At 34.6% G+C, this 17,643-nt stretch overlaps 1 protein-coding gene across 3 annotated transcripts in view; it reads right to left on the reverse strand.

Moving 5' to 3' along the window:
• LOC140663871 (frequenin-2) overlaps positions 1 to 17,643 on the reverse strand; it is a 39,047-nt gene that overhangs the window by 4,992 nt on the left and 16,412 nt on the right. For all 3 annotated transcript variants that reach the window (XM_072888400.1, XM_072888397.1, XM_072888398.1), the window contains 5 exons: positions 4,041 to 4,065; positions 3,741 to 3,789; positions 3,336 to 3,425; positions 2,524 to 2,602; positions 1,592 to 1,680 (listed from right to left, as the gene is read on the reverse strand). In XM_072888400.1, the coding sequence (XP_072744501.1) occupies positions 1,592 to 1,680; positions 2,524 to 2,602; positions 3,336 to 3,425; positions 3,741 to 3,789; positions 4,041 to 4,065 (332 nt within the window). The remainder of the gene's footprint in view (positions 1 to 1,591; positions 1,681 to 2,523; positions 2,603 to 3,335; positions 3,426 to 3,740; positions 3,790 to 4,040; positions 4,066 to 17,643) is intronic.

The raw sequence follows: 17,643 nt of genomic DNA on the forward strand, positions 1-17,643 counted from the left end.
AATAACATACATTTTTTAAACTGAAAAAAAAAAAAAAAACAAGTTAGCGATATTATTTTTGAGAAAATTTATTTGCAAGCAATTTATTTGAAAATTTTCTAAAAATACGAAAATGAATATGCAGAAGATTTAATTCCTATCATGGTGAAATATCGCCGTTTTGACGATACGAGAGAGCGATAGAATTTCACTATTCATTATTATTTTATTGCGGCGAATTTATTATCAGTAGTGTCATATGTTGGTTTATAAACACCGCGCGGGATGTTGACTTTTAACGCATTCGTTTGATGTCACAAGTTTTAATTGAAATCAGTCGATCCGCTAATTTGCAATAATGCGATTCGGCTTTATCGGTTACATTTAGCTCTCAATCGCATATAATGCGGCACGATCGTGTTTATTGTTTCAAAGTTGACGTATCATTAAAGTTTCCATTCGTGCGCCTTTGTTGGTCGCAACCCGCATGTTTATGGATTACTATGCGCGAACCCTTTCGCAGGTATACATAATAATAATAATAATACCGCTATATATATTTCTCTTTGAAATTAATATTAACGAGACTTCAAAGTGATTAATGGCGAATCGTTGTCGCACGACGGACTATTCGCGGTCACGTTCGAACGAATTTTACGTTGAAATTTACAATATATCAGGCGCGCAATATCCGTGCAAAACAACAACCGGAGAGTATTATGTGCCTGATCCATCCGGATATTTCGTGTCCCCGGGGAGTTTTTCGTTAATGTCTCGGTGGAAGTAACGCGGAAAGTTTGGCCCGAAAGCGCGCAATCACGGACGTGCGCGACCTTGTTAGTATCGGTGCTTTAATTAACACACCCTGATATTACAGAGGCAATGCTTGTCTTCCGGAAATGCGCGCGCGTCCGCTAGTATATTATTTTCCGGCCATTCAAAGCGCGACCGTGTCGCCCGGAATGAAACAATTTAAAGAGTTGGTATGCAGACGAGTCATCCGACTCGAGATTACAGTGAGTGTTGCATAACAGGAGGTCACATTGTGTAACTTCAAAGATGCCGCATATATCGCGTTTGTGTCAAGAGCAGTAGCGAGGGTGGATGACGTTATAGTTTTGTGTCGCTAACTCGCTTGCAGCTCGTCGTGGTTGAAAGCTGCACAAGAGGATTATAACTTCCGGTGGCTTACTCGTATAACGCGCTCGTTGGGATAAAATATTGAGGACTTGATATTGAGTGTACGAGTCATTACGATTGCATCACTGCAAGTAAGTCGTTAAGCGGCCATCTAAATCTTACGTTATCGTAAACGATTGTATTTATAGCTGTCGCACAAATTAACGAAACACGCCATTAAGTAGTATAATGTTAAAATAATAATAGATTATATATTTATATTTTTTACGATATTTATACTATTATTATTTTTAATAACAGCTTCTTGTCCCAAGAAATCGTGATATTGTCTAGAGATAGGTCTATGTTATTTTGAGAAAATTGGATGGTAGGGAGACCAACAAACTCGAGAAGCAAGTAATAGAATGTGTTTCACGTCGAAGAAGGTCGTCGTTTCCTCGCGGGCCAAATACGTTGAAAAGGATACACTTACCACCATCTGATATATCGCGTCGACTATATTGTACATCTCGTCTCTCGTGATGAAACCGTCGTTGTCCACGTCGTACAAACGAAAGGCCCCTGAAAAGAGACGATGAAAGGAAGAAAAACGCAATTGACTTCTGCAACTGAATTCGTGGGTAGGTGTTCGAAAGCGCGCTTTGTTCGAAAAAGGAGAAACTCTCTTTTTACGTGCACTTTTCTCTCTCTCTCTCTCTCTCTCTCTCTCTCTCTCTCTCTCTCTCGCGAGCTTGCAGGTTTTCTCCGGGACGATATCTCCTTCGCGATCGTGATAACCTCAGCCAAGTTATACATCTCATTGTTCACTACAGATTGCGATCGTTCATCGATAGTCATTCTCGTGGAAAGAACAATCGAGAGACTCTCGTTTATCGTCTCATATTGCGGTGATCATCTTTCATAGCTCGTCTCGAATTTTACGGGTAATTCTTTTTACATCTCAAATATCGTTTGTTCGCGAAGCAAAATTTGCCGAAAATATGAATATTAATTTATTATTCGATTAAGTAAAAAATTTATCTCGTGATTTTAAATTAAATTTAATTTGATCGGAAAAAATTTATCCAAAATTTTATCAGTTTTCTGAAGGAAATGTAAAAAGCAATTATTTGTAAGATCTACTTCTTAATTATTTTCAATTTCGATTTAATCGCGGAAAACTAGGAGCGGAGATTTTTTTTTTTTATTCTTTTCCTAAAAAGTTAGATGACTTAAGTTGGATGACTTAAGTTTTCGACTAACTATCTTGAATAAATCAAATAGGGGGATATATATGGAGGGATCTCGGCAATTGGTACGTAGTGTATCCAAAGTAGATGGGTAAACAACATAGCTCGCGAGAGAATTCTCCCAAATTCGAGTGGATAAGTTTTTTTCGAGGGGGATCAGGGAGAAGATACTCACAGTGAAGCTTTTCGTCCAGGTTGCCACGTGACGTCACCGAGAGTGCTCTTATGAACTCCTCGAACTCTATCGTACCGTCCTAAAACAACAATCCGACATTTCCTTATTTTGCCCCGGTTGTCGTACGCGAGATACTTTTTCTTATCGATCGCAAACGATTCGAGAATCGCGAATTACTTTTGACGATCGTGTTTTTCAAAGACGAATAGCTGCCAGTTATAGTTCAATCTAGCAACTATCGGTCGATATACTGTGCAAATAGTTTTCTCTCTGTCCGGGATATCTTTATTTTCTTCGGGATTTTGCAAGTCGAGTAGTCTTGTGAGAGAAATCCGTGGAAAATTGCTGTCTCAAATATTTTTCAATATTTTCGATAGATACAGTCGATTTGCGGCGAGAAATATTCACTCAATTACTCGAGAAGCGTGCCAGCCCTGATTAAATGTCGCGATCAACTCGCGTTTGACTTGATTCATGCCCATCTCAATTTTAACGTGAGAAAAAAATTTATTTAGCGTACGATTCACGTGAGAAAAAATTTGTTTAGCGTTGTACGACTCGCTATGGAAATTAACAACTTATTCTTATCAATGCTAAATAAATGATTAACCGACAGTTAAACGCGATAATAAAGACGTTGCGAGGGCGAGAGTGATGGGGGAGAAAATAATTTGAGCAAGATGTGATCGAAAGCGCATCGCGTGTTCACCCTCTGCACGCAAGCGCTGACATGACGAACGCAAATTTGAGAAACATGAGATTTGGTGGAAAGCCACGATGTGTGACAAGAACACATGTGACAAGAAACTTACAGCGTTTTCGTCGAAGACCCTGAAGACAAGGGAGGCGAACTTTGACGGGTCACCCTGCGGGAAGAACTGCTTGTAGATCTTTATGAACCCCTGAAATCACGCGAGTTTCGTGCATATCTCGAGCTTTTTACTCGCTATCGATTATTTGAGGTGATTAACCCTTTCCTCCTCTGTTGCTGCCACGTGGCGTATGATTAATGTATATTCTTTCTAGTGTAATACATTCAGCTATTCATATTAGTTTGGGAAAATTTCCGTACATTAACTTTTTGTTAAGTTTTATTTTTTTATAAACAATTTTGATTAACCCAAAATAAAAAACCTAAATTAAGCTAAATAAAAAAAGAGAAGGAGAAAGTTAATGTAATTATATATATAATGTATATTTATAGTATATATGCATACCTGTTCTGTTAACAATCCATCGGGGCAATCTTTCAAGAATCCTTTGTGCCTAAATAATATAAAGTAGTTCTAATATAAATTATTATATTATAAAGTAAAAATACATATAATAAATTTTACGTTATGTTAAATAATTTTTTGAAAATCTATTTGTTCCAATAACTTTTTATTTTAATTCGACATATAGAATTAAATTAATGGTATTGGCTATAAATTATTTTCTTTTACCTATCGCTGAAATCTTTAATTATCCTGTCGAAGTTTGTATAAGTTTAGATAATGGCTTATTGTCAAACTTACCATTGACGAATCTCCTTTTCCGTAACTGTAACAGAAACAAGAAAGGAGATTTGGGTAGATAATTAATTATTGACCATACTACTTAAATAGAGCAAGATTGAGTTATTCCGCGCGTGAAAAATATTTGGTAAGAAAAAGTATGACAGAGTCACGGAGAAAGAAACTGAGGAGGGGGAGGGAAGAAGAGAATTATTGTTCTACGGTGCTTGCCAGGCTCGTATCAACTGCCGTGTGATTTATTGCACGACGGATTTTCTCAGTAAATTCAGTACCAAGGTACGTTGTCATTGAAAAACTCGATTGTCCCGTGAAAGCGATCAAATTTTTATACAGTGCTGGGTGAATATGGATGGGTTCTTGTACATCGTTCCTTGTTGTGTCAGTCCAAGGGCAGAGTCCAATGTTACGTTGTCCTACACTTTTACTTTAGACATAATAATGGAATAAAAGTATATTAAGATCGTAGAAGTGATGAATTGAAAGAAAAAATGGATAATCGTTGCAATACAGGGCGATTCATTCGATCGATTGAATTTATTTGAGCGAGGGAAACGACTATCACCGCGAAAGACAATCGATAACGGCAATCCCAAGACGGATGTATGTTGCTGTTGGAATAAGGAAAGTTTCCCCTCGAATCTTCGTATTTAAGAGAACGGATTACACTGACGTTCTTTTTACGGCGGCGATCGAAGAAAAGGATCGGCAAAATAGGAAAAGAAAATAGCTAGTAACGAATGGCAATTATGTTGCGTCTCAACGATTCGTTTCTTCAAAATTGATAAAGAGTACTTACATTTGTCAAAGCATTCATTTTTCCATAAAAGGCGGAAGATATTAGTATTATTTAATACTTTTAAATTGCACACAAGTAGATGTTAACATACTTTTTTATGCGTAGGTTTGATCAAGAGTATTTTCAACAAACTCTTTTATTGACATTTTATTTTAATTGATAACCAAATGATAGTTATTTAAAAAAAAATTCACGTCAAATACACGTGTTGCGAGAAAAGCGCTTTGCCTCCTACACCAGCTGAACCGAATGTGTTATGGTAGAATGGGACAAAGGGTAAAGGGCGAAGGATGACATTCGAGGTCGATAGAACTACGAGAGAACGTGAAGAGTTTTGTGGTTTATATGGTAATCTTGCGTCATACCGAGTATACTATTAGCCTTTGCGAATAGTGCGAACTTCTCTCTCGTATGAGAGAAGCTCCAACTGTTCCGGAAATCACTTGATCTAATCAGAAACTACCTAATCGAAATATTATTAGAATGGTTTTCTCTTCTGTTCGCTGAAAAGAATATTTGAAAAGTTTTTCGCTATCGAATGAATTATTTACAACGCATTTTTATCTGGGCGAAAATAAAATCACTTTTGTTACATTAGATACGCTCGCAGAAAAATTGATTCTCGTCGAGTATTGAGAATTAAACGAAACAGATCGCCAGCGATTATCGCGTGAACCAAGCACAAGCCGGTCGTTATTTCTCAAAGTTAACGGGCGATGCTGAAATATTTCTATAACGATGCAAATAAGATTCGCGCGGAAGTGGGCGAAACGATTCGGTCGTGTTCGTGACTCCCATCGCGGTTTCGCGTCGTCGCAAGAAAAAGCTCATTTAAAACTTGAATCACTATAATAGTCCGTACGGTTCAAAATATCCATGTAAATCGATCGATCTCGTTCGACATATTGTCCTGTATTAAAATTTTTACTACGTCGAGGTTCCCCCGATCGATCAGCTGTCGGTTAACTGTCAGTTTCGGCGCGACATCTTCGTGAGAAATATTAATATATGTATCGCGAGGGATATTAATTTCGCGTTTAATCTCGAATATGATCTAGCACTTTGCCATTTCCGACATGAAACCTTCGTTAATCAAGAGCGTTTGGTCGGGGGATGTATAAAGGTGTAGCGACGAGTCACGCAACTCTCGAAAAACGCTTGACGTTTTAATGAGAACGATATTTTCTTTCGCTTTTCGTGCGATTGACTAGTGACGGAGATCCTAAATGACATGTAAATCGTCGCTAATTTCCACGAGATTCGTTTAATTAATTACTTGTGCATGTGCCAATCATAATGGCAGTCGTTTTGTGGCTGCTCGCTTTAACGAATAAATTCAGAATATGAAACATATACATATAATGTAATCATGTCGGTCAGATGTAATATATGCATCTGCACGAGCAGATGTGTATCACTGGTATATATGAATTACTCTTTTATCGATATATTCGAATCCTGTAATTGGTTTGCGGATCGAAAATGCTTAATTGACCATGGGTACTCGTTCACTGGACTTAGGGTGTATGCCGACTAAATTGCACTTCTTTTTCTCCGGCGTTTATTTCCTCCCTTTTCCCGTCCGTTAAATCTCTCGATATCTTTCTAGCTGTGAACTTTTTTGCCGAGTAGGAAAAAGGGTGTCTCTCTAAATGATAATTCAGTTTATCGCATTAATTCGCATAAACGCTTTCGGAAGCGAGAATTAGCCGTGGCACTGTAACCACAGTGTGCTATTTATCATTCAAATATGAAATTACTTTACTACGGTAAATACGCGCGCATGCCTATTTAATCGCTGCAATAAAATATTGGTGAAATCACTTGTAATGGCGAATGCAAATTTTAGGAGATACTGTGCAAAAAGGGGCAACATTTTAATATTTGTATTTTTGGATATACATATATGTAGATATATCGCCGTGTTATATCTTACATTGTATATATCGATTTATAGATAGTTGGTAAATTGTATATTCAACAACAATTTGAAAGAGAGTTTTCCGATAAAAATGAATATATAATTTTAAATATGTATATGTGCATATATATGTATATACTTAATGCTTTGATAGAAAAATATTTAAAAAAAGTTATTTAGTAAAGACAGATGGAAACAATTAAAGGTAATCAATAAAAGAAGAATTTATTGACGTTTTTTGTGCGTGTGAAACTGACGTCTCATTTCGCGTGGAAACTCATTAATTGCTGAGAGTTTTGACTTCATTTTTATATTTTAATTATATATTTTTATATTTAAGTTCTAGAATTCTCGATATAGATTAAATAAGTAGTTTTGATCATTAAAAAAAGTTTTATTGTTTTTTAATTATTTATTATTATTATGTATATTTATTTGTACATCAAAATATTTGAATAATTGCAATATATCTTCGCAAAACATAATATTATTAAAAAAATATATTATTATATTACATTTTTAAATATAATATTATTATATTATATTATTAAATATAATATTATTTATTAAAAATATTGCGCGTGATTTCTTGTATATATATATATATATACAATATATATATATATGCGAATATATTTGCAACTTTCCAATTTTTATCATTATATATCTCTGTAATTAAGCCTTAGATTAAAATTTTATTAAAGTAAACTCTATCTGAAATTAATTGAAGAATGTAGTTTTGGTAATTTTTTAACTCCAAAAAGTTTAGTTTGCGAAAAGCGCCTTTTTTTTCAATCACTTATAACTCGGAAATTATTGCTGCCTCGACATTTTCGCTGAGGAAAACTCGCCTCCAAATGATCTCAAGAATTTGCCATTAGCAGGTTTTTCACTAAACATAACAGGATACATATATATATATATATATATATATATATATATATGTTAGTATATTCCACGATTACGAATATTATATATTGTAATTTTTACTCTAACATTTTCTGCGTGTAGAGAGAAATTACTATTATATTATTATATTATTAGTTGAAGCAAAGAATAGGGTGTGTGAAGTTAGCACCCCGAAATGCAATTTTTATAGTTCTGATTAGAGTTCTAGCTTCTTCTTAAAGAGTTCTTTATAAAAAATAAAAAGAGTTCCATCGATTAACAGTTTCAAATTTGAATTTGAAAATTGGATTGCTAACTTCAATCAATATTCAGTATCAAACGATGAATGAGTGTAAACGCGTGCGAGTTAGACGTTTCATCCTGAATTTGACAATAAAAACCGTGACAATTGGTATCTTTGAAATCTTTATATCGAAATGTTCTGTTGAACAAAAAAACACGAAGCCTTTGTCGTTACTGGCCGATTTTTGGAATTGAGGAGAGAAGTAGATGCGAGCCCGTGTTATATATACAAACAAATTTCGTCTGCCGTGCTAAACGAATATGTGTGTTTTAAGATATTCCATCAAGAATGACGAAAATATATATCGGAAAAAAATAGATCGCAGATGCGTGTGTTTTAAGTGTCACGAGGGATAGTAAGTATGATAAATGGCCTCGCATAAATGTCGTTGGGAGTGAGTGTCGAATAAAAGTATCGGGCGATTATTATAATTATGCAACTACCGCGAATATATTTCGGTAATCGATATTCGATCAAAAATACATATATCATCGCGCGTAAAATAAATGTATAAATATCGCGAATTTGGATTTTTAGCATTTATCTTTTTAATAATATTTGAATAAATAAATGTGCATCGATAACATCCAAAAAAACTGTGCCATTGTCGAATTTTAATATCGCGATTTTCGTGATAATTAATTGTCCAATTAACTAAGTTTAGTTGCATGTGTGATGGATCATCGATAATCAAAAAACTTTAAAATAAAAAGGCGAATGTGTTAAAGACGAGGAAAAGCAGCGAGACTACGACTGAGTCTATAATTAGTTAGATATATCATCTTTAATCCCTATGTGACAAATTAGATTGGATTACGTATCAGTCGGACAAGTTAATCGTTGAACACTCAATTGATTTAGTAATTATTTTATGAATGATTGAAAAATATTTATTAATAATATGATAAAAATTACATATTTCAAAAATATACAATAAAAATTAAATGTATTTTTTTCATATATTTTCTATAATTTTTATACATTGCATTATTTGCATGATAAGCATATAAATAATAATATACTGACGCATTAAATGTTGTAAAAAAATGTAGAGACTGGTTACATTTCAACAGTGCTATCGACTTTAAATGAGATTTCATGATATATATCTGGCGTTTCGGGAGATTTAATTTGTTTAATAAATATTCTAATAATTTTTATGTATAGAATTGTCTCTGGAAATTAAAAATGATTGCAGAATAATACAAAATCTTATTTAAAATTGATAGAACTATTGAAATATGATTAGCGTTTAATTTGGCCATTTAATTTGTTTAATTAATATTATAATAACGTTTACGTAGAACTTTTTGTACAATTATTGTGAAAGTTTTCAAACGCTTAAAATCTGGCATAAATACTAAAAAAAATTGCCCGCGGATAAAGTGAGACTTCGAACAGTGTGAACTTGGCGTCTCAGTTTGTTCGAAGCAATTTTTTAAATTATATAATATGGCCAAAACTATTTGTTTGATCTATCGAGAACTCTGAAACTAGTAAAAATAAAACCAGAACTCTCAACAATTAATGAGTTTTCACGAAGTGAGAACGCCAGTTTCACACACACACACACACACACACACACACACACACACGTTTGTTTCCATTTGCATTTGAAATGAAGGAAAGTAAACGACGAAAACGTTTGCCGAAAATAAGAGTTAAGTTTAAATCGAACACATTTTTGTTACAATTATCTACGTCTACCTGGAATTCTTTTAAAATGTCTGCATTTAGTTTTTTAACGCAAAACTATAAACAAAAGAATGAAAAAATAATACAACGCAGTTTAGCTTGCCAAGAGCTTCAGTTAAAAATTGTTTATCTAGCAGACATGTTTGGGAAGTCGCGAGTAGTAAATCTCTGTCATGTTTTTCAACGTATCATTTGGTATCTCTCTTTCCTTTCGTCTCCATCTTTTTAATAATCTCGGGAACCACTTTTCTCGAGCGCATCCTTCGTCGGTGAACACGAGTTTTTCTAATCTGCAGACTCAACGAGACGCTCATCAGAGGGGAAGCTGAGTGCTGTCGAAGACTGTCGCATCTAAAAGGAGTCACAGAAATTCAACGATATTGCTGTCACCACCTCTGTCACCGTTCTAAGGTACCTAATCTCAGCTTATTTTCCGGTGCTTGCGTTAGATTGGTATTTTTGCCGCCAACCGTCCGTTCCATTCGTTTCCGTTTACCTCGACGATAAAGTCGAAACTGTCAAATCAAATCGACATGTACTTCGCGTGAATATTCTTTTGCCTTGCAAATCGCATCATATCGTATTCTCGAGCCTCATATATTTTCTACTTATGATTTATTCGAAGAGACGATATGCATATATACGATATGTGACGTTCACAACCGCCGGATATCTCGGAAAAGTTCACACGCAATGAATTTTTAGGTAGTACATAAAGTAGATGTGTAAATACATTATTTATATATATATATATATATATATATATATATATATATATTCGAATTTGTAAAATATTTATATTGCCTGGTTGCATTTAGTCTTGGGAAACGCAAAGCTGTGTATGTGTTAATCGCATGTCGTATAAATATGGCGTACCCGAGTCTTGAATTAATTCCGCGGAGTCTCTCCTTACGCTTCGCCGTTATTCAAATTATTCGCTGCTTCATCAAGGGAATGCTCTCGAGTGTGCCAACTAACTGTCGGGCCTATACCAGGCGTTTATCAAAATGACTGCTTTAAATGCGGTTATTTTTGCTTCAGAGACTCAAATACGAGTGGTATCGCGAATAATTTTCTGAGATTATATATTATTAGCTGTATTTTAATTTTCTGCATGCTTGACAATTTATCTGTAATGTGTTACAGATTATCAGAAATTATTTGTGTTTAATATGTTTGATTTTACTAAAAAATATATTAAATAATACAATTAAAATTTAAATGACTGAATATTTAATTTGTTAATTTACAATATATTCAATATTCACTCTACGGATGCTTTGAATTTATTAAATTTAAATTTAATTATTTATGGCTTTTCAAATATTAATGTAATGTGATTAAATCAGGCAGTTGTTTTATAATAATTTAAATATGATTGCACAATTGAAATATTTTAAGAGCTTTTTAAATAAGCTTTGCTATTTTTTTGCAATTTATATCTGTATGATAAACAGATACATGTTGTATAAAAAAAGTGTTTATGTAAAATGATATTATTTCGAATTACTTTAATTTGTTGAATTCCAAGATTTATTTAATCATTTGAACTCTAGTAGTGATCTTGTTAGTAGATGAAAGAAAAACAGAGGAAAGCTTATAGGAGTGCACCTTTTCAAACAGTTGTTTCGAAACCTCATCTTGATTTATTTCACCTTTATTCCGAAAACGTGTTCTGGGTTTATTTCATTAATTAAAGCGAAGAATCTTCTCGTCGTCTACGCATTGCCCGAGTGCAAACCTAACCTTCCGTATATAAAAAAGCCTTCTGTAAAGAAAGCTAACTCGTTGGTTTTTGCACGAGTTTTATATAAACCGATCGATCGGATAATGACAAAAAAAAATCAGATGAAAATTTGTGAAATCCAATCTGATAGCGACCCATTTTTCACGATCCTGTCCTCTTTCACGACGGATGCTAGGTAGTGTAGATATTCTCTCCTTTTTCGACCTCGATTGTTGCTGGTATATTTTTCGCAGGTCACACCATTCTTTACGAGCGGAAGTGATGGCGAAAAAATAAAAGAAGCATAAAAACTTTTACCAGGGAGATTTGTTCCGGTCGGACAAATTTAATCAAATGACAGAATATTTGTCGAGGTCATTGTGAAGTTTCAAATAGACAGAGATAAATTACATAAATTTGTTTATTAATTCACACTGGGAGTTTTATAACATAAGGACGTAATAGGGATGAAATCATAATTTTACGAAAATGAGAAAAAACTGTTTAAAATTCGCATTTGATACAAGAACACGTCTAAATATTTTTGTATTTATTTCCATAATTATTAAATTATTATTTACTTATTACAATTAGTACACAGCTTTATTATAAAATGCAAGGCGTATAAAGCTTTCATCTTAACATTTGATTTTTTATAAAATTTGGGATACGTTCCTATGTTATGAAACCCTTGACCTGTCATAATGAGCAATAAAATTTGAGACATTTATTCGCATAATTTTACTCCGCGACTTTCGCGAGTCTCATTGACGCGGATAAGTGTGGCAATGAAAGAGGCAGGTTATTTAAAATGCTTCAAAATGTCAAAAATAGCGAACAGCAGTCGGCTGAAAAAACGTGGATAATTGCAACTTTTTAGTCCCTGTGTGACGCTCTTTCTCGCGATAATCGCTCGTAAAAGTAAAGTTCAAAAAGCGTTCCGCGTCCTCTTCGACCGCGTTAAGAAGTCCCCAGGAGTCCTCGAGTCGTTAATTAAAATAGCTTTTGAGAACTTCATCGTCGGGATGCGCGCGATGACATGGAGATGGGAAAACTTTCGAGCGATGTCAACGGCTACCACACACAAAAGGCGATCTCTCTGAAAGCCTATGGTTGGTTTCCCCAGCCTCTCAAAGTCTCGTTAACCCCGAGGATGTAATTTACGCTTCCAGAGACACATAATCGAACTACCATTAGCCTGACTCATTGAAACTATTAAAAATTTGGCTTTTTAGTTAAGAAATAAATTTAATTAATTTTAATTTAATCAAATTATAATAATATATATAATTTTAAATTTTTAGATCAAATGTGAAATATTGTGAGAGATATATATATATATATATATATATATGCATATTTTTATAACATAGATAGAAACGAAACAAGTATAAAACGAACAAGCAGTCTGTACATAAAAATCAATTTAAAAATGAATTGTAAAATACGGCTACGAATAAAAAATTTCGAAAAAGCTGTCTGTTTATTCGAAAATTGACGATTAAACACGTCAATTATTACACAATACTTTTCTTTTTTATTTTATTACTTTTTCCACGAAAACTTTTTACAAATCAAATTTTCTAAGTGTTAATTAAATGTTTATTTGTCTGCAGTAATGCATTTCTCATATTTGATAATAAAAAAAATATTGGAAGAGTATACATGAATAGAGACACATATATAAATATGTATAGAATAGATATTTATATAATAGATATATATTTTAGATACTAAAATTTCAATTAATTTAAAAAATGAAAGCAACATATATAAAAAATGGCCAATTAAATGATTTGCGTAGAATAACAGGAGCTATTATAAAATTTTAGCAGAGAATTACGTATTTGTCGAAAAAACAGAAAAAAAACTATTTTTTCAATGGCTCTCTGAAAAGAAAACAGGAAATGAATATTTTTGCTGTGAATAAAAAAATGTTATTCCTCGTTCTTTTACCGATCGATGCGTAGAGACATGACGATACGGCGGTTAGTTAAAAGGGGCATAATGTGCGGCCAGGATGATGCCCGGATCGTTGGAAAATGTGACGTCGTAATACGCGTTATACGTAAGCTTCTTCCACAGGGATATACAACGCCTGGTTGCGCATAAATGTGAATCTGCCGCGGCTGCATCATCGTGTAGAGAGATAGTGTACATTCCGTTTGTGTACGTATGCGAGGGAACGCGAACGATTGCGCGAACGCGCGACGGTAACTTCACACGAGCGCAGAATTTCGGGACATTATGCGAGCAAGTGCAAATACAATTTATGCAGATAGTTGTTACATTTACGACAGAGTTTGCGGATGGCGTTGTGCAACATGCGCGCGTGCGCGCGCGCCGTTACTTCTCCCCTATGGTAATTGGAACGAAACGAGCGTGGAATATAAAGGATAACGGAAAGTTTCGAAAGCCATGTACATATGTCGGATCCACCAAGTGCAGACTGTAGTGTTGCATGCCGGTAGGCTTAACAAAATTATCGCAGCGGAAACGTTAACAGAGGGAATCCGATATTCGTGCGATAACCCTTTGATCGGGATTAATATAGCTGCCGTTTATTAACGCTGGAAGGGACCAAGAGGACTATGAATGTGGTGCAATTTTATCTCCGTGAAAACATATAATCGTTAGGGACGTTTCATCCGCAACGCTGGCCGTCAACCACATGCAATTCCCGAGCTATGGCACGTCGCACGTCGCGCAAGAGTTGCAGTTCAACCGATGAATGACAGAGTCTCTTCGTTTCCGGCGGAATTCAATTTCCATGGCGGGTGTTATCGAGGCCCACTTTAGTCTCTTATGATGCAGATCGCGCGACCCTCTTTAGGTCCCTTTTAGACCTATCATCGGCATCGACAATTTACGACGCGATCGCGCCGTTCGCTTATCCGATGCAAGAGTGTAACACGCCTTGGCAATTTGCGACGATAACCGGCGTCGTGTCGTTACGACGATGACGAAGGGATGATAACAGCGGGACGTAAAATTGTCGTGGATAGGGAGGATGAAGGCGCGCTCCTTATTAGCAAACAAACGCCAATGTTGCAAATCTTGATACGCTTAGACTCCCCTTTCGTTATCTCGTATTCATTTAAGCTAAGAGGATTCGTAACGATCCATTCCATTCCACGTGGAGCGATGTGGTTTGCAACTTTTTGCTGGATAATGGTATATTGCACGTGACAGAATTTTCAAAATTTGCATATAATAGTTGTAAAAATGAAAGTAATTATTTTTAACCGAGAATATATAACATAAGAACTCTCTTTATTTATTAAATACATTTAAATTTATAATACATATATATAAATTATTTTAAAATTATTTTTGAATAATAATTTTTTTAATATGTACGTATGCAATAATAATGAGCCATTTATCATTAGTTGAAGAAACATATTTGTGTGGTTTCTCAAACGACTTACCCCGCTAAATTAATTTGCCAAACAAATTCGCGAGCAACTTTGGCGCACATTTGGAACAACGGTTTGTAAAGTGCACTTTAATAGAACGCTTGAATTAACGACTATTCCGAATGTAACGCGACCGAATCCAGTATATTGCGAATGCAATTGTGATGTACCACGAGAATATGGTAACGACTCGTGCAACTATTTACGCGGTCGAACGTGATACGCGTATGTCGCGATTGCGTAATACAATTGGAAATATTTCGCTATGCGTTGATAGAGGAAAATTGAATTAGATTTTGACGACTCTAACTTCTCTGTTATCATTTTTTTTGCGCACAATAAACTCACATCCGACGGAAAATGGAAAATGGAAAATGGTAGCTGACGCATTTTATTGCATTATGCATTTTGTGTAATAAAACGTCATTGGACAGAGATATGACAGTTACGTGACAGTCACGTGCGTCACGTTGCAAATTAAATTTGTAGTCGCTCGTGCACGGTGCAGTTCTAGCGAGATATTGGATCTGTACACATAATTAGTGGCTAGCGAGAAATATAAGAAAGATTAGAGAACTTTTATTCTGATTTCTTTATGAAACATTGCGTATCAGTATACATGTGTATTTATATTATTCATTTATTATACAATAAAAGTTATACTATCGCACAACTTATTATTAACAATTGATTAATTATTGCAATTGTTTTTAATAATTAATTGTTTACTAACGATTTGCATGGAAATGATGAACGATTAATCAATAACTGATTATGAACAAATTATTGTTAGTAACAATAATTAATAAATTAGAACTTCACACACAGGTAGAGATATTGGATCTGTATACATAATTAGTGGTTAGAGAGAAATATATAAAAACGATCAGAGAACTTTTATTCTTTCTCTATGAAATATTGTATATACATATTTATATATTCAATTATTATAAAATAGAAGTTATACTATTGCAAGCTCCATTATTGATTAATTGTTGCAATTTTAATAATTAATTGGTTAGAAACGATTTGTGTAAAAAAATGATAAACGATTAATTAATAATAATGGACTGAGCCAATTAACAACAATAATTAATAACGTTAGAATTACACACATAGGCAAACATAGGGTTTATGTCGTTTGGGAATCGTATACAATATAGGCCGAATGTAGCGAGAAATCTCTCTTTCTCTCTCTCTCTCTCTCTCTCTATAATATATTAATTCCTTCCGAATCAACAACGAGCGAAGCAAACATATGGTAGATCGATAAATCGTTGATTTGTGTCCATATTGATTCTCACACATTGTATCTCACAAGCTTCTCTCGCAAGCCCAATTATCGGGATACACGCATATCGCTTTGACAGATGGAAGTGCACGTAGCGGTTCACGCTCCCACGAGACACGGCCATTGTTGAAATGTGACAAAACAACGGGCACGCATCAGCCGCACGTGCCCGTTCAGAAATGTCACAAAACGGGAGGTGTTAAGCCGATTTTCAAAACTCTTTTTAACGATAACGAGAGACAAATTGAGGTTTCGATTGCTCGGTCTAAATTGAAACGCGTCGCATTTTTCTCGCGTGATTCTTAATCCAAATCGTGCGTTCAAATAAATAGAAGGTGTCGGACAAACCGTTCGCCACGTTAATCATTTATTAACGTTTCATATTTGTAACAGTCTTTTCGTATCCGTGAACGCATTTCGAATGAATATGGAAAATCTAAAAAATTTATGAAATTTCGGATGATCATTAATTAACACGTGCAGTTCTATATTATTAGTATGTATTGCGTTTACGAATTCATTAATACTGTTCGCATGCGTAATGAATGCAGAACAACAAAATATCGGATTATCTTAACTTGTTAATTAACGTGCGTAATTAGTCGTGTTTTCCCGATCTATCTTGTATAAATAAATGAGTGATCTTCAAATGGTAAATATTTAACGCGATGAGTGAATCTGTTCATTTTAACTTTATTAATTAATTAGATGTGTACTGCGATATCATTATCATTCATGAAACAGAGCGTACATAATAATCACTTACGCAATAATTGGATATTATTACAAGAATTGTTTTTTCCTAGTCGCTTTGCGATGCTTTATCATACATCGAACGATGGAAAATATGACTTATATTTCTGATCTCATCGAATCGATGATACGAGCATCCACATTTGAAATGCAGAAGTGCTTCGAATATTTCTTGAATTTTTTTCTGACATGTACATTCTCTCATAAAGTTCTCAAATAGTTCTGTAAATAAGAATTGGTTGTCGAAATAAATTTCCCCGGCTACGATAGATCTTTCGTCGTGACTTTAGTAGTCCTGAAAAAAATTACTTAAAAAGGAAATAGAAAATATAGAAGAAGTAATAATAAAATGATAAAAAAATCTACGAGCTCGTTTGTTCGTTTGTTCGTTTATTCGTTCATTTGTTCGTCCTACTAAATTGTCCATCACCCTTGTTCTTTCTCCTTATCTTCATCTTCTACTCTTGGCATAAAAATGAGAATTGTGTTTGCACGGTCATAAGGGAGGGAAATGGAAATGGAAAGAGAATTCTAAGAAAAAGTAAGGAGGCAGGCCCCCCGGCGCGTAGCAAGAGACTTAGCCTCATCTGTATTCCATTTTCTTAGAATAAAGAGCTATCGTACTCCATCGGCGCGCCTTGACGTATACACACCGCAGCATTCGATAGAGTACATCATGCCTTCTGATTTTACTGCTCAAATCACACGGAGATGAAATGGCAGGCGCATGTGATACATACGTTCGAACAACCGTAAAAAAACATCTCGCGCGAATCCAATTTCGAAATGGCATTCCGAAAATAAATGTTT

This window comes from Anoplolepis gracilipes, chromosome 3, assembly GCF_047496725.1.
Source record: "Anoplolepis gracilipes chromosome 3, ASM4749672v1, whole genome shotgun sequence".
Taxonomy (NCBI): Eukaryota; Metazoa; Arthropoda; class Insecta; order Hymenoptera; family Formicidae; genus Anoplolepis; species Anoplolepis gracilipes.